Genomic DNA, 27,004 nt, shown 5'->3' with positions numbered 1-27,004 from the left:
CTGAGTTATCAACAATTACATGGTTGTTGATATATCTATGCAATAATGTCCTTAAGAAATTCCAAGTACTATAACCTGTGGTGTTATTTAGTTTCCCCCACCCTTTTAGGTACTGATGTCCATCACTGAGAGTGGTGTTATGCAGGCTTTGTGTTTTAGTGATAACACCACTCACAAGCAACCCACATCCCCAAGTCACAGAACATCTCTGCCAGGTGGCCTGACTGACCCAGCACACTGGGCAATCTTTAGTCATCCAGTTAGGCTCCCTCTAACTAGATGTTTCATTTAGACTTGATCTATTCTGAGTGTCCCCAAGGGTTACTCAGCACAGAATAGTATAGACTGGTTTATCTCATAATACCTACTAGTTAGCTGACATGCTTTATTAGTCACAGGACTTCCTGTTGGAAAATGTCTGACCCAAAGCCCCACTTGAGAGTGAACTGCTGAGCCTCCTTTGGAAAATGGGAAGAGTTCTCTATACAGCTTACGTCATTTTGCAGAGGTGGAAAACAAAGCAGGGCTTCTTTGAGAAGCCCTTACATGAGAAGGGCTCTTCTACTTATATGAGAAGCCCAGAAACACCAAGAAACCAAAGACAAGCACAGATTAAAGCTAGTTTTTGAATTCCTAGAGCTCAAAAATATTGTACACTGAGTCAGTCTGATGCTGGTGGGCCCTTCACATCTAATGCCTCCGGCTAAATGCCAGAAGCCCTGTTTCTTCAAGCATGGTTGATCACTGTGAAGCTTGCTAATTCCTAATTAACTATGTTTATGCCTACTTTTCATGTCTTGGCTTTTAGATTAATCCTGGATGCAAGGAAAATTGTCTATAAATTAAAGTGACTCTTCACTGAATCAGGATCTGTATGTCCTTACCTTAAAAAAGCAAAAAAGCGTATTTTTAAGTAACTAAGGACCCATGAAAGTCAGGCGACTAACTTTATAAATTCAAAACAGGTCCTGTACTGCAATCGTCCACCAGGCTACAATCCTGATTTAGGACATCTCTGTTCTTTGCATTTGAAAGCCTATATCAATCAGTCTCTGGCCCTGCAGTGATTTTGCAGTCCGGTGAAATGACAGCTATGGCCCTCCTTCTCTGAGTTCTGCATGACAAATGCCTTGTTGTCCCTTGTGACACTTGGTTGGGGAGCAGAAACTGCCAATCTCACACTCAGATTAAAAAGTGGCATCTCCAAATATCTCCCTGTTGAAAGCTGGCAGCCCAAACTCTGTCAAAAAGCTGGCACTGATGTTAGTGAACTTGTCACTTTTCTAAGTGCGCACAAAAGAGGGCTTGTTTGCTAGAGACTGAATCTAATGAACAACTTTCTCCTGTCTTATGTAGTTTTCCAGCCCTTTGACTTGTACAGTAGAGAAATCATATTTCAGCTTCTTCAGGTTGAAAAATTGCCCCTTTCCCCATTTGTCACTAAGAGATGTGAAACAGTTATTTCTGAGGCAGGTTTATTATGGAAAATAGAATAAGTAACTCTTGTCACTCAAATCCTGGCCCTCAGGGAGGGGGGCCAGTAGCATTCAAAAGCCTGGAGTAAGACTAAAAACTAATTTTCTAGGTGGAATGAGGAGCAGGGTCTTTTTTCTTCTAAATGAATAGACCTTTACAGAGGCAACGGATTCACAAGGTACAAGGAAAACAATTGAATTGGTCCTCTCACCTTCTTCCCGCCATGCAGGGTTTAGGGGTTAGCCGGGGCACTCCAGGCAGGGTGAGGCGCGCACTGATAATGAAGAGGGTAGCCTGAGGGGTCCTCAGGAGACTCAGTCTTTCTTCTAAAAAATGTTATCTTATTTTTAATAGAATAAAACGAAAAAATCACTGTCAGCAAACAAACTTGTGGCCTTCGGCTGCTCCAGAGAGACAGATAAGGGCTATCATTCTTGATGAACCTAACTGGCTACTGCCTGCCTTAAGGAGACTATGCAGACACTGAGAACTGAACTTCCCAGGCATAAAAAAGCTACCAGTCCTTTAAAAACATGTTGCTAAAAGCCAGTCATACTTTCACATTTCAAATCTAGCACTTGTGCCTAAATTCAATCTGCAGCTTTATTACAAGTTGTCAAAACCAGCTTTGTATTTAAGACCTATAGGTTGCTAGAGAAAGTCTGTTGGCCATAGAATGTCTCTTTAAAAAGTGATATTAATTTAAGGCCAAAAGGGTTTGTCTGAGATTTCTCATCACACTAGGTCCCTTAGCAATACTGAGAAATGGGGACTTAAGACTGTGACCATATGAGAGCTGAGCAAGAGAGAGGGAAGACATTGTATTGCAGACTGTGAACCTCCCGACTGTCATACAAATGACTAAGAGCTTCTTTCCCATCCTACCTGTGCCAAGATATATAAAACTCATCAAGTCATTAGAGTAAGTTATGCAAATGGAAACAGAGGAATAAAAATGCACAATCCACTCACATGAAATAGGAGTTTTTAACCTGGGGAGGGGGTGTCTGTGGACCTCCAAGGGACCCATGAGTTCACAGGATCCATGAATTTGGATGACAAAAAATATATTTTTATTTTCATTTATCTCTAACTGTTTAGCATGTCCTTCAGTTATAAGTGAATACAACACACTACAGCAGTCTTAGGAATATCTGTAACTTTGTCACTGATGGAAATCAGATATTTTCATCAGGTATTACAGCTGCCATAACTTGAAATACTGTTTATGCTCATCATCAGCTCAAAATTGTGGTTGGTATTAGACCTGTTTTACTGACAAAAAATTGACAACTGTATTTCAACATAACTGTTTTTCTTTTTAAAACTATGAGTTTCATTTTATGGATTTAAAAATATTATTCTGAGAATAGGCTCCACTCATCAACCCCAGGAATACATGGCACAAAAAGAGGTCAAGAACCTCTGTTTTTATGCTGATCACTTCATTCTACCTTCGTTTCTGTCTCCAGTCATCATTTCAACCACTTTCTTACCAACATCCCAAATTCCCTTCCTTGTCCCCAAGAGTCCTTTCATTGCATCACTCACTTAAATAGCACAGTCTTTCCCATCTCAAGTCCTATGGAGGTCTGTCCCTCTGATGAGAATCCTCCTTCTCTCCACTCCAAACCAGGTTCCCTGTTTGCCTAGCTAACTTGTCTCCCACTTGGCAGGGAGAGCTTGAATCTCCCACCTAGGCCTTGCCTCCCTTCCCAGACTAGGTCAGCTTCCCTTTCTTTTCATCAAGCTTATCATCACTTGTTCAGTATCTACACTCTTGGCCAATATGCTCTCATGAGGTCAAGGCTCAAGTTAGCTAATTCTAGTTGGGTATTCAGTGGGGGCTCAATATATGCAAATGCACATACCAAGACACCATTCCATAACTTAGGATTTACTATATTTTGTAACTTTTTGATTTAATGTATTACATGCATTTTTGAACATTGCTACTTTTACTTACTTTAAAGCTGCATAATATTTTATTGGGTATAAAGACTTCATTCAAACAATTTCCCTACTACTGATTATCTTGTTTCTAGTTTTCAATTATACAAATAATGCTGCAAAGAGCATCTTCATGTATAATGTTTTATTTTTCTTGCTTTGTTTTAGTATTATTTCCTTAGTATAAATTACAGGAAGAGGAATTAACTGGTCTAATGGAATGAGGATTTTTATGGTTCTTGATTTATTCTGTGACATTGCTTTCCCAAAGGGTTCTCTTGATAAAATGCCATAAATAACGTACACAGAATATCTGCAAAAGAGTTTTCAGAGTACTCAAAAAACTACTGAATATTAATCATTTTGTGTTATGGATTAATCATTTTGTGTTATAATCAAAGGATTAGGAAAACTTTTTGTTAAAAAGAGTACAATAAATAATTTTCCCTTAATTCAAAATGTGCTACACTATTTAATTCCCACATTGAGTACAAGGAGTTATTTGTTAACCAAGAACTAAGAACAAAGATACTGTGCAGGGAAGACAAATTATTTTAACTCAGATAGATCCATTTTGCTAGTTGAATGGGAAAAAATCATCATGAGATGTGACAGAATTTCAAATACTTGAAAGCAAGGAATAAAAAAATCTCTGCTGTGACAAGAAATTTGAGTATTTATGTAATTTCATATTTGAAAGAAAACAAAGCACATATTTTCTAGAGGATAAGTAATTAATAATATATAAGAAATAACAAAAACTTGTACACTAAGAATGTGTTTTTGTTTTTTTTTTTCAAGAAGTTAGAAATAAAATGTATGGGCTGAAAAGCTTCTCATTTATTGACATAAACACCAGCAGGGACTTGCTGGGAGGGGTGTTTTTCATTCTGATTTCACCTGCCCCTCTCCCCCTTTTACCTCAGTGGTCTGGCTCCAAGCATGGCTGCTGCTTCACAAGTAAAACAACTTTTCTCCCTTAACAAACAGAGATGTCTTGGGTTGTCCCTTCTTTTAATACTGTTGTTACACATAGAGCAGATTCTCGATCTCTGAGGTGGGGCATCCATTTATTGAATATGAGGAAAAAGAGCTAGCCAGGGTCTTCTTGCCCTGTCCACACTCTAGAGAGAGTGCTAGCGCCTCCCCATTAAATACCTCTTAATGATATCAATTTAATATATGCTAACTATGTGATGGACACATACAGGATAAAGTGCCAGGAGCTGCAGGGGACATAACCGAAGAGATACATTTACCAGTGGGAGAAAAAGTAGAGAGATATTTCCTTCATTACATAAAAATGTGAAGAAGAGTAAAAAAGTCCTTCTGTATCTTTAAACGTCCCACTGGCAGAGTCAGGGTCATCAAACCTTAATGTCCAGGACTGACACACAAGCGTAAATAATTACTGTGAGATAATAAAATAAGCACATGAAGACTGTAACTGCAGGTCACTGTTGCATGACAGCCTGGCATGAAATGACTGCATAGTCAAAAGGACAGGGTCTAGAAATTTCTTTGTACAAATGGTTGCTTTTCATGGCTACCATTTATTGAGTGTCTGTTACTTAATAGGCACTGAGCCAGGCACATTTATTAGTTCATTAATCCTGACAACTCCCAGGTAGGTATTAGCCCTTCCATTTCATAGATGGGGAAGTAGAATGTCAGTGAATATAATTTGTTCAAGGTTATATGGTCAGTGACAGATGGAGCTAATCTGTCTGACTTCAAGCTGACAATCTTTTTACTATGCTGTACTTGCAAAGCAAGCAAATGGCACTCAAGGATCATACCTATATCATTATTCAAAGCCACTCAAAACTTGATTTTTTTAAAAAAAAACAAAACCAGTTGTAAAGTAGGGTGGGGAAAGAAATAACACACCTTTCTTATGAGGGGTTGTCAGACTTCTAGAAGTGCCACCTAGTGAAAAAGCATCTCAAACAGACTTTAGAAAGCATGTGCAGTAAAGAACATGAACTTTGAATTTGAGGGACTGTGCCAGTGAGACTTTGGCCTTCAAACTGTTTTCTATCTGAATAACTTGAAGTCATTATTTCTCCTTTCTAGGTCTCACTTTCTAGTATCCATTAAAGATTGTTATAATCATGCAACAAGATAGCATAAACCAAACGTTTAGAACATTAATATCAGGCAGATAGTGATCATTCAGTTACACATTAATTATTACAGTACTGATGTTAAACTTATTATTTTGCATAATTCTAATAAGCTTGGATCTGTTTTTCTAGAATATACTATATTAGGTGCAGAACATACTATATTAGGTGGAAGATGATGGCAGAGCACCACAAGGAGCAGCTGTCACCTCTTCTAGCAGCAGGAAGGGACAGTTGAAACTTATACCGCAGGAGGACCCCAGAGCAAAACAGAAACCTCCAAACTGTATGAACATCATTAATAGGCATTTTTATTATGCTTTACATTTTGTAAAGCTCTTTCAAATGATTTTATTTGATCCATAAAACACTGCAGTAATGTAGGGAGGGCATTATTTCTTCTTTACACATAAGGGAAGAGAGGCACAGAGAATTTAATGTCTTCTCTGGAGTCACAGATACTCAAAAGAGCAAGAGTACTGCAGTGTATAGATGTGCTGTCCAATTCAGAAGCCACGTGTGGCTACTTAAAATGAAATAAAATTAAATATTCAGTTCCTCAGTACTACAGGCCACATTTCAAGGGCTGAATGGCTGTGTGTGGCTCATCCACTCTTGTGGGACAATGACATGGATTATAGACCATTGCCATCAACACAGAAAGTTTTATCAGATAGTGCTGGCCTATAGAAATGTGAGCACCAAACCATTACTGTAGAATACTCTGGTTGATGTCTGCAATGGTAAACCTGATTCTTACAGAAGGAAGTCATGGAAGAGGAAAATAATTTAGAAATGTTTCTATGAAAACCACTTTAAGCTTTATACTATAAAAACTGCTTCCCAGAGTGCCTAGTACCAGTGCCCTGCTCATATAATATACAAATACTTGTTGTGCAGTTCCATTGACCATCCATGTATTTCAAAAAAATGTCACTGTAAGAGAATTCTTCCTGAAGCAAATAAGTGAAATGTCATAAAAATGTAGGTAATAACCTTTTTTAAATCCCCAAGGGCATTTGTGGTTATGACTTATAAAATTATTCAATGTACAAGGAAAGTCCTTTTATATCCCAATAGCTTTTGAATGCAGAAATGCTGTAAATAAATGTAACCAAAAGAGATGAATCCCAGTTAAAAGAAATGTGTCTGAAGATGAGAAAAGTTTTTGATCATGATGTAAGACTTAATATCCAAGGTTTTGCTTTTTGAAATGGTTTATAACATATCCCTAGTAAATCTTAAGTTAATAGATCCTCAGCAAATCATAAGTCAGTCTCGATTTTTGGTTCACTTAGAGCAACACTAGGAAATAGCTTTCGGAAGGGGACAACCTAATGCTCAGTATTATTTCAAAGCAATATAAAAATGCTCCAAAGTTTGATAAGTTAGTTTTCAGAGGATAACAAACACTGAACTGAAGAGCAGCTTCAGCTTTGCCTGGCAGGATGCGCTTGTCAAATTCAAGGTGCATGGGCAAAGATGGAGGCACTTTCTTTTCTAAAATTGACTTCGGGAGTCTTCACGATCTATGTACATTTTATGAAAATACGAGCCTTAGTATAATGGTCTGTCCTCTTTAGACAGATGGCACTCAATTTATGTTCTATACGATTGTACCCCAGAATTTCAGACTGAAGATGTTTGTCATAAATAATAGTTAACCTGGTATTTTATGAGGGGTGCTAAATCTTGGCCTCCTGGATTTGGATAGATGCATGCCAAATTTATGGTGGCACTTGTCTATAAATGACAGATGCTGCCAAAGCAGAGAACTATCATTTTCTCCCACTCAATGGCACAAAGTGCTCTTGTTAAAGACAGAGAGTGGGGAAGAGGCAGTTACGAAGACCTTGCTGGCTAATCGATGGAGTCCTGCGGCAGTCAGCAGAAATGAGAGTTGTCATTCCGAAAACTTGGTCCCATTTGTAGTGACACATAAAAACTGAAAAACACAGGGGAACCCATAAAAATGACAGGGCGAGGGTCTCCATTTGTATCCTTGGTAGAAATACTCTGACAAAATTGAAAATGTTCTTTTATAAAGCTACAGAGTGACCATAAAAAGCTGAACTGCAGCCTTTCCAGGCAAATTACACTGATCTACTAGTTGATAACTGCTCAGGGTTCACACCCGAGGAATTGTCACCATGCAAATACACAACATTCTGAAAAGTAAAATGAGCTGTTTTGAGATATCCTATCCTCTTTCCTTCCTTCTTACGTCCTTTCTGACACTGTCATCTCAGTCTCTGTGGTATGATCATGGGTATGGGATAAATAAAACCATCTCCCTGTCCCCAGTGGAAGTCTTTTAGATGGAGTGATTCAAAAGGCTGCTCCAAGTGTGCACAGTGTTCAGGACACCCTGACTGGACCCTTTGGGAGGTGGCTCAAGGCTTCTGCCATGCTGGCGATGTCATTCCCAGTGTTGACCTCTATTTCAGCCAGCAAATTTGGCTCTAGACACATAAAGTATACAATTGTCAAGCCGGAGCTTTGAGAACATTTGTCATTTGTGTGAAATGAGTGCTTTCATTCAAACTTGCCCTTGATTCTATTACAGTTAAATGCTACAGACAACATACTGCTTAGGAACTAAGAAATATCAATAAAACAAAGCTGTAATGGCCCTTTCACTGCTGTAGCTCCTACCGAAAATATCAATAGTCAGCAAGCAATTTAAAAGTAATATATGGTTCTACCCACTAATTCTTAAAAGAGTGGTTTAGTGGTTTCTGACCTTGCCCATTGGCATACTTGTATTTACTCCTCCAAGTCAGAGAAATTTAGAAGTAATGGGAATGATGGGAGAGGCATGGAACAAGAAGCCTTGTGTTCCTGCTCTGATTCTATTGGGTTATGAGTGGTGCAACCTTACACAAGCCATTTCAACACTAGGTTGAAAACTGAGGCAAGAAAATTGTTCTTTCCATTCATTGTTGCACATATGTATCTGGCAAAATATACCAGTATACTATACTATTTAGTATAGATAATAAATATTTGTTGAGTGACTAAATGGATATTAGGTTTGTTGCATGAATGAAAGATGGATACGAATTTTAGTCTTACCAGTCACAGGGTTGTTAAGAGGTTCTTATGAAAACATGTATGTGACTGGATTTTGTAAACTGAACAAATTTAAGGTGTTCTTATTGTTACATTTCAAGCAGACCCTGCCGGTTCCATCATCTTCACTTAGTTGCATTTATAAATATTCTGTAGCATTGTGAATCAGTCTATCTGCTTTCATTTGTTTAGACAGCAACTGATTAAAGGCTGTTTTACTCCAAATAGTTTTATATACTCTGAACTAGAAGTGTATTTTCCCCATCTTGATATGTAATTAATTTAAAAAAAACATCTAGTGCAAAACACTAGACATATGGACCATTAGGTTGACTATCACAGTATTTTATCATTAGGTCGGTTATCAAAATATTTTATTATTTTCAAGAAATGAGGTCTTCTGGAGGCTCTGGTTTTTTTGAACCTGTTATTAGTAAATGCTGTCACAAAGAGCATTCAGTTTGAAGTATGGGGCATATTATCACAGGGAAGTGTACTGTCATATGGCATTATGACACTTGAACTCCAGGGAGAAATTTGGGTAGAGTGTCAGGCTAATATGTTCTAGCCCTCTTCCTAAGGCTGCCTAATGCTTACTGTGTTTTGACCCCAATTCTCCTAAAGTACATTTCTCTTCCCTCCTACCATGTTTAGATCTCCCAATGATGCATCATTAAAAGCTGGGATAGATCCTAGGAGACTATAAAACCATTTCTTTACATTTAACTTTTAATTCTGCCCCAACTTCTAAGAAGTGAATGGGACAGCTATTCTTACTTAACTGCCCTTAATAAAACATATTGAACTTTTTTTAAGTTATGCGGTCAGTGTTTCTTATAAATGAAATACCTGCTATTGTATTTTAAACTCATTTTTTTTTTTACTGACCTGAGGGGGAAAAAAAAGCTTGCCATGATACCCTGAAATTTTTATATCTGATAACTCCATTATAATAAATCTCTTTGTATTGCACAGATATAGCTGTGAACCAAATTATGTCTCCAAATGTATCCTAAGAGAAAAATATGGTTGTCCCAAGTGCCATGATAGCAGTTTAGAAGGCTTTTCTAGCTCTTGGAAGATTGCTAGGCCACTCTTTGAATAAATGACCTGTGATCTGGGGGAGCAGAGAGAGGTCATCTGTGAGCCCCATGCTCCCTGTCAGGTACTATGAAATCACACTTTTCCTGACTGATGTTCACGAATCCCAGGATGCTGCTCTCCCAGAGCTCCCCCCTTTTAACATCGAGCTATTTTCGCTCAGTCAGGATTTGCCCTCACTGATCAACATTGTATTGCTAAGTTACTGAGGCTAAAAAATGAAAATGGAAATTGAATCAGTCAAAACTATGGATGTTGTGAACTCCTGGATATCTTAAAATCTGGTAGCTGAAACATCAAGGAACTAACACATTCATTTTTCATTCAAATTTTTAAGAATCATGTAAATACTGCTTAAGTCCACTTGATAGGAACTCTTTATTCAGAACAAAAAGACCAGTGCTAAGGGAATTTCAGTCTCTTTAGAATTGCCAGTCAACCATGACTTTTCAATGTGACTGTTAACTCTAACTTTTGGCTGACTCCTTGGAGGAAATGTTGTGGGAAATAAAACATTTCAGTCAATTAAGTGCCCCAGTACCATTCCTATTCCCTCCCGCTTCCTCTCTACATTCCACCTAGACTTTTTATGAAGGACTGCATTTCGTGTCTTCTGTTCATTTAAAATGGGGTTTTAAGTGAAAGAATAACCTGTTACCAAAAAAAAAAAAAAATCTGTTGAATCTGATAAAGCTGTGGGAGCTTTTTAAGGATTTAGAAATAGGTGGTTAACAATAGATTATGTAATAGATTACATTGTTTAGATTAGATTTCACATCTGGGCAAAGCTTCTAGTTTTCCAGCTTGAAAATACTACAGAATATATGTAGGAATTAGTTTCTTCCTTAGAAGTTGACACTCAGTTGATGGGACAAAAGAACATGTATCTATTGAGCAAATTCAACCCACTTTAGTTTTAAATAGTGCCATCTTTCAACAACATTGGTGATGCTTTTGTGGATATAACAGAACAAAATATTTTATCAGTATTAATATTTATTAAATATTAGTAAAATATGAGACAACAAAAAACTGGCTTGAACAACCTAACCAATGAATTACCAAACAATTTATATAGATTTTGAGTAAGGAAACACAGAACATGAAGTAACTCAAAAATAGTTTCTATTACTTAGAGTCCAAGTCTGGACAGTGACACGGTGAGTGAGCCGACACTGTTAGATCACAGGTACTTTGCGGGTGGCTGGGGAAATGGCAGAGGAAGCGGATGATGCAGGATTAAAGATCACCACATAGCTATGGAAGAAGAGATGCTGTGGTTGAGATTTGTATTCCTCTTTCCCCACTCTCATGGGCTAGGGTTCCTCTAGATCTCACGTCTCTTTCCTTGTTTATATCACTACTATACTTGATGCTGTTACATTCCCACTGCTCACTAGGCAAACACATGTGCTTAGGAAGTCTATCTCACCGAGCATTCAAGTGAATGTATTACATTGAATCTTATTAGTATTCAACGGTGGGTATAAAAGCCTTGAATTGTTAAACTTTATTTTAACATATGTTCACTGGGCACCTTGTAGGTATAAGGCATGCAGTGATTGTGAGCCAGGCCTGTTTATTTAGATTTTCTATTTCTATACTGCTTTTCCCTTGGGTCTATCTCCTAATCTTTGGCTCCCCCACCCCTACTACTTCCTTTCCTCTTCTTCCAAACCTTTTCTTCTTCCTTTGTCTTCTATTCTGTTATTGGCTCTTCTCTCATCAATCCTTTTCTATTTCCATTTTTAGAATTTTTTTCTTCTCGTTACTTTTACTGCCTTCTCTAGAGCAAACCAAATTCCCAAATAATAATGTAACTTAAAGGGAGCATTGAGCATATAGCAGTAACAGTAGCAATGTTGGAGTTTACAGTCCCTATCAACTCTGCTATTGCTCAATATGCAAATGGACAGTTAACTCCACTGTTTCATCATTTTGTTTAAAAGTATTGCTGCAGGTAACTGAGCATAATTCAGGTAATAAACCCTTGAACGGGGTATTGTTTCATAGAGGGAATGATATCCTATAGAAAATTGAACCAGGCCTGAAGTCAGGAGATGATGGATCCTATTCTTCAGAACACTGGGAAGTGTTCCAGTAAATAACTGCCACAAGGTGGGCCTTACCTTAGTTTGCCATTTATGTAAACTGCAGATAAGATTTGACCTTAATATCTGATAGATCTGGGCTAAAAATTAATTACCTAAGACACATAAAAAGGATTGTTTTTTAGAAGGAGAGTATGCTTAATAACATTTATTTTTTATCTCTTTAAACATTGTTTATTAAATAACAGTATATATTATCTGTTCATCAGATAACATGATTTAGTGACTGTATCACACAAAAAATAAAGTCCTTATTGCCAAAGTTAGGTGGCTCATTCCTTCTAGGCTGCAAAGCTGCTGCAACCAGCATCTGTGGGACCTAATCAGCAAGGGTCCCTTGGTTCTGTCTGACTCGGCTTTTCTGAAACTTCCTCTCACAGTAATGGAATTGTTCTTCTCCAAAGGCCCTGGGCAGCCACAGAAAAGCATTCTTAAGTCCCCTCCAAAAATTCTGCAAAGATGTGAAGAGCTGAAAAGAATCAGAAATGTATGTTTGTGTGTGTGTGTGTGTTTCCAACAATAGATAGGCACCTCTCTGACTGTTGGAAACATAAATCAGACTTCTTTTCTTAGTCTCCTTTAATACACATTGTTCCTCAATTAGTTACTGAAGCCAGATGACTTATCCATGTTGGGCTCTGAGGTGCAGATGTGAGTGTGAGAAAGCCCAGTCAATGTCCAATCTCGTGGTATATGCACTAGAAAAATGAATTTTTTGTCTTCTCTCTGAATCATTCAGTTTGAACCTACTCAGAAAAACCGCTGATTTACTGGACTATGAAACACAGACTCTTTTTAGGAAGCATTTCTTCTAGTAGGCCATTTCAATTACATAAAGTTCTTTGGTTAGTCAGCTTATAACTGTAAATAGTTCCCTTAAAATCCTCAAGTTCATTTGTAACTCTGAGGGGAACTGATGAAGATCTTCAGAAATGAAAATCTTTTATTATTGAACACACGATCAGATTCATTTAATAATGCCACTCTCAGAACACTTTACCTTTTCACCCCTCCACTCAAAAAGTCTATACTAAAAACCAAACATAAAATGAATAGAAAGGAATAATAAACTTAGTATTTTAGATCTGTTTTCTTAGTTTTTGTCTAAACACATTGTGACCAAGAAGCCACTACTTATTTTCATGCATATATACATACATACGTTTATACATACATATATATATATATATATATATATACACACACACACACACATATATATATACTTAAATGTATATATTTAACAACATGGAATGGTAACATATCAAATGCTTAGATTCCGTGCAAACACAAAATCCTTCTTGTGAAGGAAATATAATAATGTCATAAAGACTAATAATGGAGAGTAACATGCAACAGCTGAAGGGAGGAGCATGGGGTGGGGGCAGGGGACCAGGAGGAACACAAAGAATGTAAAGAACAAAAAGTGTCATTGACCTGATTTGTCAGAGCTGTGGCCTGTGATTGGAGTGATGGCGCAGCTGGGATTAGCCTTTGCGCTGTCCTTGGAAGAAACCATTTTGGGCTTATTTTTCGTTGCCTCTAGTGCTTTGACCTTCTTGGCATGTTTACTTCCTTTGTAGTGGGCCTCGGCCTGGCTCTACAAAGGAGAACAAATCAGGCTCATTTTTTGCTACTTACAAACACCACAATGGATGATCATGCAGGAAAAAATACATTCAATTATAGGCACCACAGACATTCACAACTCAGCACTCAACTACGTTTTGGCATTAATGAAGTGGTAGACCGGTATCTAAGAGGTTTCTGTATAGTCTTCTCTACAACACAGAGGATCCATGTCTTTGAAAACCAGACATTACATGAGTGAACAACAGGGCCAGGGCACAAGTGTGACAAAGGTGAGCTTAGTCATCAGTGCCCTCCCACCACTGCCCGTTGGGATACTTGTCAAATATTTGGCTGGCAGCAAGCTGCTTTGAGTGTCCTGCCCAGAAGTGTCCTTCCCCAGCCTTTCTACTTGTTTCCTTTCATTTAAAAGCCTGTCTACCTGTCTGTCCTGTGTCTGCTTGCCTCTGGGCTCTGCTCTGAGAGCAGCTGTGACAGAGCAACTTGCTAGTGAGTGGGGATCGCCCTACAGTTTGGAGTCATCTGCATGCGCTTCATGCATCACTTTGATTACTCCAGTACCAAGAATGGATAATACAATCCACAAAGGAGGTAGGGACCATCCTTATGTCTGATCCCAGATGTGATTCTGAAGTCAAAGCAGTTTGGACTCCATTCACTTTGGAACTGTGACTTCAATAGTAGATCAAGAGGAAGAAAGAAAAGAGATCAAGAAAGCAACTATTGACAATCTTTGAAAGACAAAGCAAATTACAGCAAAATAAGAAAGTAGTCAATTTACTGACATTTGGAAAATTCCTCTGTACTAAAGAACAGGAACAGGATTTATCTTTTTGGTATCTCGTACTAATGCATATATTAAACAACAAAATATATATATTCACTTCCATTTCATTTTTAATAGGAGCTCAAAATATAAACATGCATTTGGAAAAAAATAAAATAAAATAAATAACAAGAACATATACAGTATATTAGTTTAGTTATAAAGGTGAAATGGGTAATAAACCTATGATATAAAATGAGTTTTTGCTAGAGGATTTCTAAAATAATAACTTATTTAAAGTAATACCTTTTGACATCAGTTTTCCTGACATACTTGTATATTTGTGTTTGATGATTTTAGTAGGGTTTCATCCATTTTCCTCAGTAAGCAGAATATAGGTGGTGTGTGTCTGTGCGTGTAAGTAGGTAGGTAGGAGTGATAATGGACAGAATGAATCAGGTTTTAATTCTTTATTTCAACTAAAGATATGTACATGATTTTCCTACCATATAACCCCAATCAACTAAGGTCAATAGCATTGTATTGACAATATGTAGACCCTAACTTCCCAAATATCTTTTCATAAATTTTTTTTTCAATCATCTTCACTTATTGATCTTAGTTGGTTTGTTCAAGGACTTAATCATGTTCTCTGTTGAGTTGAGTGAAAAAAAAAACAACAATCCTGAGACAGGAGAAAAGTATAACACTGTTTTAAGTCCATTATTTATTACCAACCAAGAGTGGTTAAATCCAGCTTGGGTTAGAAATAAATAAGAAAAAATACAAATAAAAATTTAAAAATTAATAATGTAAAGTAATAAATGAGCCTCTGCCAAGCACAGTTCTAAATGTATTATATGTATTAACTCATTTAATCTTCACAATACTCTATGAGATAAGTATCTTTATTAGTCAGAACTTTTCAAGTGGAAAACTGGGCACAGAGAAGTTAAATAACTTATCAAAAGTCACACAGCTATTTTGTAGATCTGAAATGCTTACATGTGTACCCCTATCTAACTATATACCCATACATTGTACATAAACAAACACTAAGTTATTAGAAGTGAAAAATTACAAAGAAAGCATACTGCTTTTAATGACTCAGTGAAGGATATATTTTAACAGAAGTTTCTATGAGTAGCAAATATCTACTTAATTCATGGGAAATATACCAGCATAATGCATTAGGCCTGATCCTTCCAGTGAGTATCTATGAAAGTCCCACTTTTTAGGTATATAACAATTTCTACAAGATATTAGGAGACCTAATAACTCATCTTTCCAAGTATACCAAATAGTGTGATGTTACTTTAGTGCCCTTTGGATAAAAAAACATATGGTGCTCTAAATAGAACCTCCTAGCACAAGATAAGCAGAGTGCCATTTCCTCATTACTATTTCCTGGCATCATTGCAGAAAGTTAATAGCATCAATTACAACTTGGGATAAAGAAGCAGCTAAGTGACACCTCACTGGATGCCAAGATGGAAAGAACTCTCTAGAGCCACCATCCACTCTGCTTCTGAGTTCTGGGGCATGGAGAGAAGTGCAACAAGGCTTCTTAGTTTCTACTGACTGTTGTTTGGAACAGATACGGGATAAAGACAGTGGCAGGCCCCACTCCCTCACATCTGGCATCTTCCCAATTCCCGTATAATATTCTTGGTAGCAGCACTTGCTATCCTAGTCCTGTATCTGAGGCAGTGTCAACAGCTTTTAAACTGTGGGCCAAGTTTCAAGTGAAACTGAGATACCGTTAAATGGTAACATGATTTACCTGACTTCATCATCTAGGAATATCCTTAACTGAGGAGTGAAAGAAACAAGGACAGGTGCCAGAAAACTCATAAATGAGGCAACACAATCAAGGCCAGTCAACAATGGCTCTTGTATCACTTCTAAGGGACTTGGTTGACTAAACTGACTGACTTTACACCTCAGTGACTAATCAGCAGACATGTGTGTGTCTAGCACTAATGGCTTGCTTTCTGCTTCCCTTTCGAAAGTGCTGCTAAGCTCCTAGATGGCAATGAGCAAAGAAACCTCTTGCTGAGAATTGCCAGAATTAGAAAATTGCCTAAACCACTATACTGACCACCCAAGAAGGCATCAGTATGTGGGTTCTTCTCTCAGAGTTCATTCCAGTAGGTACCTTCCCACCTACTGGTAGAGGCATAGCTTTGGCAGGAAATGACATCTTGGAATTTTTTTTCCATTTTACTCCATCTTTGTTACTAAGGCCCTGCATTTTCCCCAGTCTTCTATACCTCTCAGGATCCTATGGGCCCAAATGAGAAAAGATAAAGGATGAGATAATGTATTGCTTTAAAAATAAAAACATAATAATGAGAAATTCTAAAATTCACTGTGCTCCCATTTCTGGTTTTTACCTTATTTCTCATTAGGACTTCAGTGAAGTTGCTAGGATCTTGAAACATGATGTGAAACTGTGTTCACTCTGTACAGAAAAGACAGTCCAAACACAAATTCACAAAATTTCTGGGGATGGGCAATGTCACTGGAAAGAGTCCTCAACAATTTACTTACCAGTAGGACCAATCTTTGTGTGTGCATGTGTGTGTGCATGTTTAACTTCTTATTGAAGTAGAGACACGCACATACTCTAAGTGTACATGACAATGAAGTTTTACAAGGTACATGTATAGTCACCACCTAGCTCAAGAATCGGAACATCACAAGCATCCTGAAAGCATGCCTCCTGCTCCCGTCCGGTCTCTCACCTCCATCTCACCACACCCCAACCACAATCCTGACATCCAACAGCAGAGGTAGTCTGTGTATAGAGATTTCTAAAGCTCCCCAAGTAATTCTAATGTGCAGCCATGGTTGAGAACCATTGTGTCACTATTGAAGGTAGGGAAGTAAGGATGAAGTAAACCAAATGTATAGATGCAGGTAAACCAAAGTGAAAGCAAATAAGAAACCCATGCTATGTTGATGACTCAAGCAGGCTGCTGCCTGCCTGGTTATATGTGTAGGTCTTATTTCATATCAGCAGGTCAACAGGATGAAAAGGATTTGTTCTTTTTTTAAAAATTAAAGTATCATTGATATACACGCTTATGCTGGTTGTAAATACACAACACAGTGGTTCACCATTTACCCATATTATCACATCCTCACCCCCTCCACTGCAGTCACTGTCCATCAACGTAGTAAGATGTTACAGAATCATTAACTGTATTCTCCATGTTTTACTACCATCCCCATGACCAACTAAAATTGTGATTGTGAATTATTGTGCCCCAACCCCTCTCCATTGGTAACCACTAGTCCCTTCTTGCTGTGAGTCTACTGTTATTTTGTTCCTTCTGTTTTGCTTTGTTTTTATATTCCATAAATAAGTGAAATCATTTGGTATTTGTCTTTCTCTGCCTGGCTTATTTCACTGAGCATGTTGTACTCCAGATCTCTCCATGTTGTTGCAAATGACAGCATTTATTTTCTTTTCATGGCTGAATAATATTCCATTGTGTATATGTACCACCTCTTCTTTATCCATTCATCTCTTGATAGACACTTAGGTTGCTTCCATATCTTGGCTATTGCAAATAGTGCAGCAATAAACATAGGGGTGCATATATCTTTTCAAATCAGGGATATTGTTTTCTTCAGCTAAATTCCTAGGAATGGAATTACTGGGTCAGATGGTATTTCTATTTTTAGTTTTTTTGAGGAACCTCCATATTGCTTTCCACAATGGTTGCACCAGTTTATATTCCCATCAACAGTGTAGGAAGGTTCCCATTTCTCCACATCCTTGCCAGCATTTGTTATTTCTTGTCTTTCAGATAGTGGCCATCCTAACTGGTATGATATGATATCTCACTGTGGTTCTATTTGCATTGCCCTGATGATTAGTAATGTGGAGCATCTTTTTATATGCCTGTTAGCCATCTGTATTTATTCTTTGGAGAAGTATCTGTTCAGGTCCTCTGCCCATTTTTTAACCTGGTTATTTGTTTTTTTTGTGTTGATCCACATGCGTTCTTTGTATATTTTGGATGTTAACCCCTTATTGAATAAATAATTACGAGTATATTCTCCCATACTGTAGGATGCCTTTTTGCTTTGCTGATGGTGTCCTTTGCTGTACAGAAGCTTTTTAGTTTGTTGTAGTCCCACTTGGTTATTTTTGCTATTGCTTCCCTTGCCCGAGAAGATGTGTCCAGGAAAAAGTTGCTAATGTACAAGAGATTTTTGTTTATGTTTTCTTCTAAGAGTTTTATGGGTTCATGACTTACACTTAGGCCTTTGATCCATTTTGAGTTTACTTTTGTGTATGGAGTTAGACAATAATCTGGTTTCATTCTTTTACCTGTAGTTGTCTAGTTTTCTGAACACCAGTTGTTGAAGAGGCTGTTTTTTTCCCTCTTATATATATTCATGGCTCCTTTATCATATATTAATTGACCTTTTATGCATGGTTTTATATTTGGGCTTTCTAGTCTTTCCATTGATCTATGGGTCTGTTCTTCTGTCAGTACCAAATTGTTTTTATTACTATGACTTTGTAGTAGAGCTTGAAGTTGGAGAGCATAATCCCCCAGTTTTGTTCTTCTTTCTCAGGATTGCGTTGTCTATTTGGGGTCTTTTGCAGTTCCATATGAATTTCAGAATTATTTGTTCTAGTTCATTGAAGAATATTGTTGGTATTTTGGTAGGGATTTCATTGAATCTGTAAATTGCTTTGGGCAGGATGGCCATTTTGACAATATGGATTTTTCCTATCCATGAGCACAGGATAGATTTCCATTTATTGGTGTTTTCCTTAATTTCTCTCATGAATGTCTTATAGTTTCAGAGTAAAGGTCATTCACCTCCTTGGTTAGGTTTATTCCTAAATTCTTTTTGATGCAATTGTAAATGGAGATGTTTTCCTGATTCCTTTCTGCTAATTCACTGTTACTATACAGAAATGAACAGATTTCTGTGTATTAAGTTTATATCCTGCAACTTTGCTGAATTCACTTATTAGTTCTAATAGGTTTTTGTGGAATCATTTGTGTTTTCTATGTATAACATCATGTCATCTGAAAATAGTGACAGTTTAACTTCTTCCTTACTAATCTGGATGCTATTTATTTCTTTGTGTTCTGATAGCCGTGGCTAGGACCTCCAGTACTATGTTGAATAAAAGTGGGGAGAGTGGGCATCCTTGTCTTGTTCCTGATCTTAGAGGAAATGCTTTCAGCTTTTCACTATTAAATATGATGTTGGCTGTGGGTTTGTCATATATGACCTTTACTATGTTGAGGTACTTGCCATCTATATCCATTTTGTTGAGAGTTTTTATCATTAATGGATGTTGAATTTTGTCAAATGCTTTTTCAGCATCTATTGAGATGGTCATGTGATTTTTGTCCTTTTTGTTGATGTGATATATGATATTGATTGCTTTACAAATATTGTACCATCCTTGCTTCTCTGGAATAAATCCCACTTGGTCATGATGGATGATCTTTTTGATGTATTTTTAAATTCAATTTGCTAATATTATGTTGAGTATTTTTGCATCTTTGTTCATCATAGATATTGGTCTGCTGTTTCCTTTTTTTGTGGTATCTTTGTCTGTTCTGATCTAACCAACATTAGAGTGATGCTGTCTTCATAGAATCAGCTATTTACTCCTCTTCTAGTTTTTGGAATATTTTAAGAAGGATGGAGATTAGCTCTTCTTTAAATGTTTGATGAAATTCAGGGCTGAAGCCATCTGGACCAGGGATTTTGTTTTAGGTAGTTTTTTGATTACCAATTCTATTTCATTGCTGGTAATTGATTTGTTCAGATTTTAAGTTTCTTTCTGGGTCAGTCTTGGAAGGTTGTATTTTTCTAGGAAGTTGTCCATTTCATCTAGGCTGTCCAATTTACTGGCATATAATTTTTCATAGTATTCTCTAATAATTCTTTGTATTTCTGTAGTGTCCACTGTGATTATTTCTTTTTTGTTTCTTATTTTGTTTATGTGTATACACTCTCTTTTTTTCTTGATAAATCTGGTCAGGGGTTTATCTATTTTGTTTATTTTCTCAAAGAACCTGCTTCTGGTTTCATTGATTCTTTCTACTGTTTTATTCTTCTCTAGTTTATTTATTTCTGCTCTGATATTTATTATATCCCTCCTTCTACTGACTTTGGGCCTCATTTTTTCTTCTTTTTCTAGCTTCCTTAATTGTGAGTTTAGACTGTGTATTTGGGATTGTTCTTGTTTCTTGAGGTAAGCCTGTATTGCTATATGCTTTCCTCTTAGAACTACCTTTGCTGCATCTCACAGATTTTGGGCTGTTGAGTTTTTGTTTTCATTTGTCTCCATGTATTGCTTGATCTCTGTTTTAATTTGGTTATTGACCTGCTGATTATTTAGAAGCATATTGTTTAGCTTCTGTGTGTTTTTAGCCTTTTATGTTTTCTTTGTGTAAAACATTTCTAGTTTCACATCATTGTCATCTGAGAAACTGCTTGATACAATTTCAATCTTTTTAAATTTATTGAGGCTCTTATTGTGGCCTAGCATGTGACCTATTATGGAAAACATTCCATGTAAACTTGAGAAGAATGTATATCGTGCTGTTTTTGGGTGGAATGTTCTGTAGATGTCTGTTTGATGCATCTGTTCTAATGTATTCTTCAGTGCCTCTGTTTCCTTACTTATTTTCTGTCTGGTTGATCTGTCTTTTGGAGTGAGTGGTGTGTTGAAGTCTCCCAAAGTGAATGCATTGCCTTCTATTTCCCCTTTTAATTCTGTTAGTATTTGTTTCACATATGTAGGTGTTTCTATGTTGGGTGCATAAGTTTTTATAAGGGTTATATCCTCTTCTTGGACTGACTCTGTTATCATTATGTAATGTCCTTCTTTGTCTCTTGCTTCTTTGTTTTGAAATCTATTTTGTCTAAGTACTGCTACTCCTTCTTTTTTCACCTTATTATTTGCATGAACTGTCTTTTTCCATCCCTTCATTTTTAGTCTGTGTATGTCTTTGGGTCTGAAATGAATTTCTTGTAGGCAGTGTATAAATGGGTCTTGTTTTGCTATCCATCCTGCCACTCTACATCTTTTGATTGGTGCATTTAGTCCATTTGCATTTAATGTGATTATTGATAAAAATGTACTTATTGCCATCCTATTAAACGTTTTGTGGTTATTTTTATATCTCTTCTCTATTCCTTTTTTCCTTGCTTATACTCTTGTTATTTGATGGATTTATTTAGTGTTGTAATTAGATTTTCTTCCTCCCTCCCTTCCCCCACTTTTCGTCCCTCCCTCCCTCCTTCCTTTATCTCTCTATTTTTTGTGTATCTATTTCAGGCATTAGTTTTGTGGTTACCAAAGGTTTAAGGATAGCTTTCTTACTATCTAACAGTCTATCTTAAATTGCTGATTACTCTATTTCAAACACAATCTAGAGGTACTGTTTTTCCTTTCATCTTCCTTCTCCACATTTTATGTATTAGGTGTCATATTCTGTACTTTTTGTGTATCCCTTGACTGATTTTGTAAGTAGTTGATTTAATTTCATACTTTCTTGGTAACTAATGGTTCTACTGCTTTTACTGTGGGTTTACTTTCACTGGTGAAAGCTATTTAGCCTTAGGGACATTTCCATCTACAGCTTTCCCTTTAATATATCCCATAGTACTGGCTTAGAGGTAGTAAATTCTTTTACCTTTGGTTTTTCTGAAAATTGTTTAATCCCTGCTTCAAATTTAAATAATAATCTTGCCAGGTAGAGTATTCTTGGTTGGGGGGGGTGTTCTGTTTCATTTCATTGCCATTCCCTTCTGGCCTGCAAAGTTTCTGCTGAGAAGTCTGCTGATAGCCTGATGGGGTTTCCTTTATAAGTTATCTTTTTTCTCTCTCTGGCTACTTTCAATACTTTTTCCTTTACCTTGATCTTTGCCCTTTTAATTATTATATGTCTTGGTGTTATCTTCCTGGGGTTTCTTTTGTTTGAAGCTCTCTGTGCTTCCATGACCTGGCCTGCATCAATGGTTGGAATCATAGGCTGGTGGGACAGACAGCTGCTGGAAGGAGGGCACTCCCATGGCTGGCTCCAGCAGGTAGTTCTCTAGCTGTGCCAAAACAGGGTTGAGAAAGGTGGGAGGCTCTCACTCTGCCTACCTGGCAGCAAAGTCTCACACCATTGCTGGGCCAAGTGGGCCATCTGCAGGCTGTATGCCACAGGGAGGAGCCTCAGGGATGCATTGCCAGTGAGAGGGATCAAGCATCTGGGGTTCCTGAGAGTTCCTGAACTGTTCGGCCAAGGGACAGTTCGAACTGTATTGTCCACCTACTCTTTCTCCTGAGCAGCAAGCTCCATCTACCCTCACCCCTCTGGGGCCCCTCTCACTGTTGCGTAGTTTTTCAAAATGCCTGCTTTGTTTTTGTCTCATGGGGCTGGTAGAGCATGCCTGTTCTCCACAAGCAGGTGGAATCTCAGCCTTCCTGAATGTTCTGTCTGTCTTTGTTGTCCAGCTCCACTCATCACCAGAGCACCATGTAATGTGGGGTCATGCTCCCAGAGCAGATCTCCAGGGCCGGGTGTTCAGTGGTCCTGGGCTCCTACTCCCTCCCTACTCTATTCTGCTTCCTCCTCCCTGTGGGTTGGGGTTGGGTCCCACTGAATCTCAGCTTTGCCACTTTACCCTTTTCTGTGAGGTCTTTTCTTCTTCCCCAGGTGTGGGTAGTCATTTCTGTAGTCTTCAGGTCATTTTCAGGTTTAGTTGTTTTTGCTGTATTTTCACATTTGATGTGTTTTGGGGAGGAGGTTTCTGCCTTGCCTTTGTACACTGCCATCTTTTTCAGGACCAGTCTTTTTGATTTAAAAAAGTAATTAGAAGTGTTCCCCTAATTAAAGTGTATCATTGCAACTGCTGGTATCTGTTTTTTCTGGGACCTTAGATTTAAAGGTGTTAAGTGGTGGTATATGGAAATCGCAGTGGTCAGTTTACTTTCAGAAAAACTCTACATACTACAATGCCAAATAAAACAGATGTCAAATGAACTATCATAAAAGCAGGCTAAATTAACAAGGGAAGGACCTGATTATTTATTCCACAAAGAATTATTCAGCACTTGCCATGTGCTGGACAATGTGAAAGATTGAAAACAAAGACCCCTATGACCACGAATGGTAGATGGAAGAAAAGATAAGCATACAAATGAGTACAACCCAAAGCAGAGACTGGAATTGTAAACGGGAAGTAAAGAGCAACAAAGTGAAGAGTCAGAGGAGAGGTATCTCTTTGGATTGGAGGGAATTGTAGAGGTTTCAGGAAAAGGACAACACAACTATGCTTGCTTTAGGAGGAGGCCTCTAAAGTGGCAGTGTGGGAGGGGAGGTATTTCAGGCCAAGGGAGCAGCATGTGCTAGGGGAGTGAAGTCCTGTGGACTATGCCGTGTTCCCAGGGCACATCCTCTTTTCAGCAGCACTAGAACACAAACATACAAAAGGAACAACAGGGAAAGGCTGCCACATCATGCTACTATGAAAATTATTATCCCCTATAAAACAGAACACATATTAGTGTTCTACAATTAAAAACACAAATGTTCTATTTGTAGGCACCTTGTATAAAAAATGGTTGTGAAGTAAGAGGTTGCTTCTATATCACAGATGTCATCCCCTGCTCCAAACTATCATCTAATGTTAAAACAACTAAATTATTTATATTGAAGCTTTAATAATTGTTGGATATAAAAGCATGGCACTTAAAAATACTATAGTTAAGCATTTAAAAATAAACTGATGTTTAGTAATAGCTAAATGATTACTTGAATCTTTGCTTTATTGTAAGACTATTTTTAACAATTAAAATGCTTTTTGTATATACTTGTTTGCACAAAGCCACAACATGAAAAACATAAGGTTCACTGAAGAGAAAAGTTTACTTAATCTAAAGATTACTAGCAAGTCTTTCTGCTGCTATTTGCAATATCAGTAATGACATACTACTGGCCTTGATATTAACTTCATTTGATCAGTTACTGGGATCTGTTGAAAACAAATCCAGAAAAAATGATAACTGTTATAAGTCTTTTAGCCTAAAAAGACACAATGTCTTTGCTTATGGCTAATTTATAGCCAAATGAAACACTTTGGGTTGCCATGGCTTGTTCAGGGTTGCCACATTGCTGAACTCCAAAAGAGGATGGTGGGGTCACCATCGATACATATTTCAAGGTGATGGTGTCCTTTGGATTCCTGCAAAGCTAGGGCATTTCCTATTTCCTGGCTTTATAGTATGTATGTAGAAAACCTATCAACTTCAAATGTTTCTATATTACTGTGGAGAAAAGTGGTGGCTCTCTAGGAAGAAAATGATGTGCCCTCTAGACTGCTAATCACCTTTGGGACTAATTTAGAGTCTATCAAATATCACAAGAAAAAAGTGGAGTTCTTGGGTTGCATCTGCTTTAAAAATGCCTCTATTTGAATACATAAGCATTACATATATACATTGGTTCATATTATCAAAACAATCCATGTGGGCAAATTAACTCATTTCTAAAAATGCTCAGAGTTTTAATGGACTTCAAGTTAATTTTTCAAATGCAGCCTAAGAATCTTAATACTCATGTTTCTGGTACATGATTCACTGGGAAATTACTTTATACATTTGAAGCCTGGAGAAGCTATAAATGGATGTAACAACTGTGATAGAATTTGCATGATGAATTAGGAAAATAGTGCAGTTTGAGTTAAAGTCATCTGGAATATAGAAAAAGTGGCTTTAAAAAAAATGAAATTGTTTCTTGTAGAGTTCCAAGTGAACAAAAATTTCCATCATTTTCCCAGTGAGTTTTATATTTCAGTTATGTGAAGGTGCATTATTAATTTTAGATGGTTCCCAGAAAATTAAAATTCTTTCCCTGGTATTGAACTATACCTTTATGTTTTCAGTTTAGGGTTGAGTAGAGTGGGGAATACAAGAGAGTTTTTTGAACTTGACTATATCAACTGTGATCTGAGCTCTAAATTCTTTCATTCGTTGAATTCTGCTCTCCCTGTTTTCTTTTTTTCAAAGTGGGCCAGAATTAAAAACGGTATCTTTTTAAAAACAAATTAATCATATATAGGTGTCAAGGTAAAAGGAATATTAATTTTTAAATTCTATTCATGAATACTGCAAATTAGAAAGGCTACATTTTGAAAAAGATTTCTTCTTCCACCAAACTAACTGAAGTAGGTTTATGTGAATTTTTTCAACTAGATAATTAATAATAAAATGAGCTTTATTTAATGTCACAATTTCTTTAACATCATCACCATTTAGTTAAGAATGCAGCAAAAAGTATCTGAGATGCTTACCCTAAAATAAGACTGCTCATTGGGTTAACACATAGTCTACAGGCACACACCTGATCATCTACATTTGCTCTCTTACAACACTAAACTATGTTTTCTACCTTTATCTTGCATCTACCTACCACTTCAGCATTTTATTTAAAAAAAAATAATAATAATGAAGGGAGAAATGTGGTATTCACATATAAATCAAGTATAAAAATCAAATGAATATTCATATTTGACCTGATTGTTTATAGTTCATATTGAGTGATCAAAACCGAAAGTTTCTGTGATGAATGCCCTTGTACTGTTCACCATGTAAGAACTTATTCACTATGTAAGAATTTGTTCACCATGTAAGAACTTGTTCGTTATGCTTCAGAAGATTGGAGACTGACGAGAATTAGGCTGGGGGTGGATTAATGATTGTACATTGAGCATTGACTCCCCTATACAGAATTTTATTGTTGTTAACAACCATTTGATCAATAAATATGAGAGATGCCCTCTCAAAAAATAAAAACAAATAAATAAAATAAAATAAAATAAGACTGCTCAGTTCCCCATTTCATATTACATTACAATTTTTGAAAAGTATATTTACTTTGTCTTCTGGGTTAGGGGTCATTATCTGAGTCAATTTAATGATAAATGTATGTGTAAACTCCCAGTATTTGTACAAGAGTTTAACTGAGGCAAGATGAAATAAATGAAGCTGGCAAAATATGCCCGTAAACTTTCTTCCGAATCATAAGGGAAGAAAGCCATGAACTTCATACAGAATGCACTTGATAAACCATATTCTCTAAGTTATTATGCCCCAAATGGGGAAATTAATGCTCTGTACACTAACATAATCTTGCATATGAAATAATGGGGACATTTATAATTTATGAAAATACCTGATTCTCTTAAAGAATTATGCATAGGAGGACCTAACCTGTTAGAACTTTTAAATCTTAGAATTGTATGAAACTCATGGATTATTTTTTATTTTTATAATACATTACAAAACATTAAGGATTTGTTTAAATAATTACTTAATATTCTTGAGTCATTTATTTTATGACTTTCCTCAAAGTAATCAAAAGTAGAAATTATCTACCTCTCTCAAGTTAATTTCACATTTTATATTAAACTGGGAAATTTTAGTTACTAATTCTCAGCTACCTTGAAATACAGAGAAGGGTGTCTCAGATTTTTTAGTGATTTCACAGTTAAATTCCAAGTTTTTAACATGTTTGAGAGTGCTGCTATATTTCAGAGAAGAAATGGATTGCCATTTTGCACTTTATAAGAGCAATTTTTGTTACCCAATGATAAGTAATGCAATATAATTCAAGTCTATGCATTAAAGCTGTGACTCTGCAGCTAACTAATTCAAATCTTCTCATGGTCTTTTAAATTAGGATCTTAGGCTTCCACACATTAATTTTTAATCAGTCTAGAAGGTATTACATTTACTTTCATTTCCATTTTAAAGAAATTTACATAAA

At 36.9% G+C, this 27,004-nt stretch overlaps 1 protein-coding gene across 11 annotated transcripts in view; it reads right to left on the bottom strand.

The window, feature by feature from the left end:
- Positions 1-27,004, bottom strand: part of ZNF385B (zinc finger protein 385B) — a 438,948-nt gene that overhangs the window by 21,882 nt on the left and 390,062 nt on the right. For all 11 annotated transcript variants that reach the window (XM_037000371.2, XM_073218598.1, XM_037000369.2 and 8 more), the window contains one exon: positions 13,274-13,436. In XM_037000371.2, the coding sequence (XP_036856266.2) occupies positions 13,274-13,436 (163 nt within the window). The remainder of the gene's footprint in view (positions 1-13,273; positions 13,437-27,004) is intronic.

Source organism: Manis javanica, chromosome 12 (assembly GCF_040802235.1).
Source record: "Manis javanica isolate MJ-LG chromosome 12, MJ_LKY, whole genome shotgun sequence".
Lineage (NCBI taxonomy): Eukaryota > Metazoa > Chordata > Mammalia > Pholidota > Manidae > Manis > Manis javanica.
The sequence above is the reverse complement of the archived record's forward strand: the minus strand, read 5'-3'. Positions and strand labels throughout refer to the sequence as shown.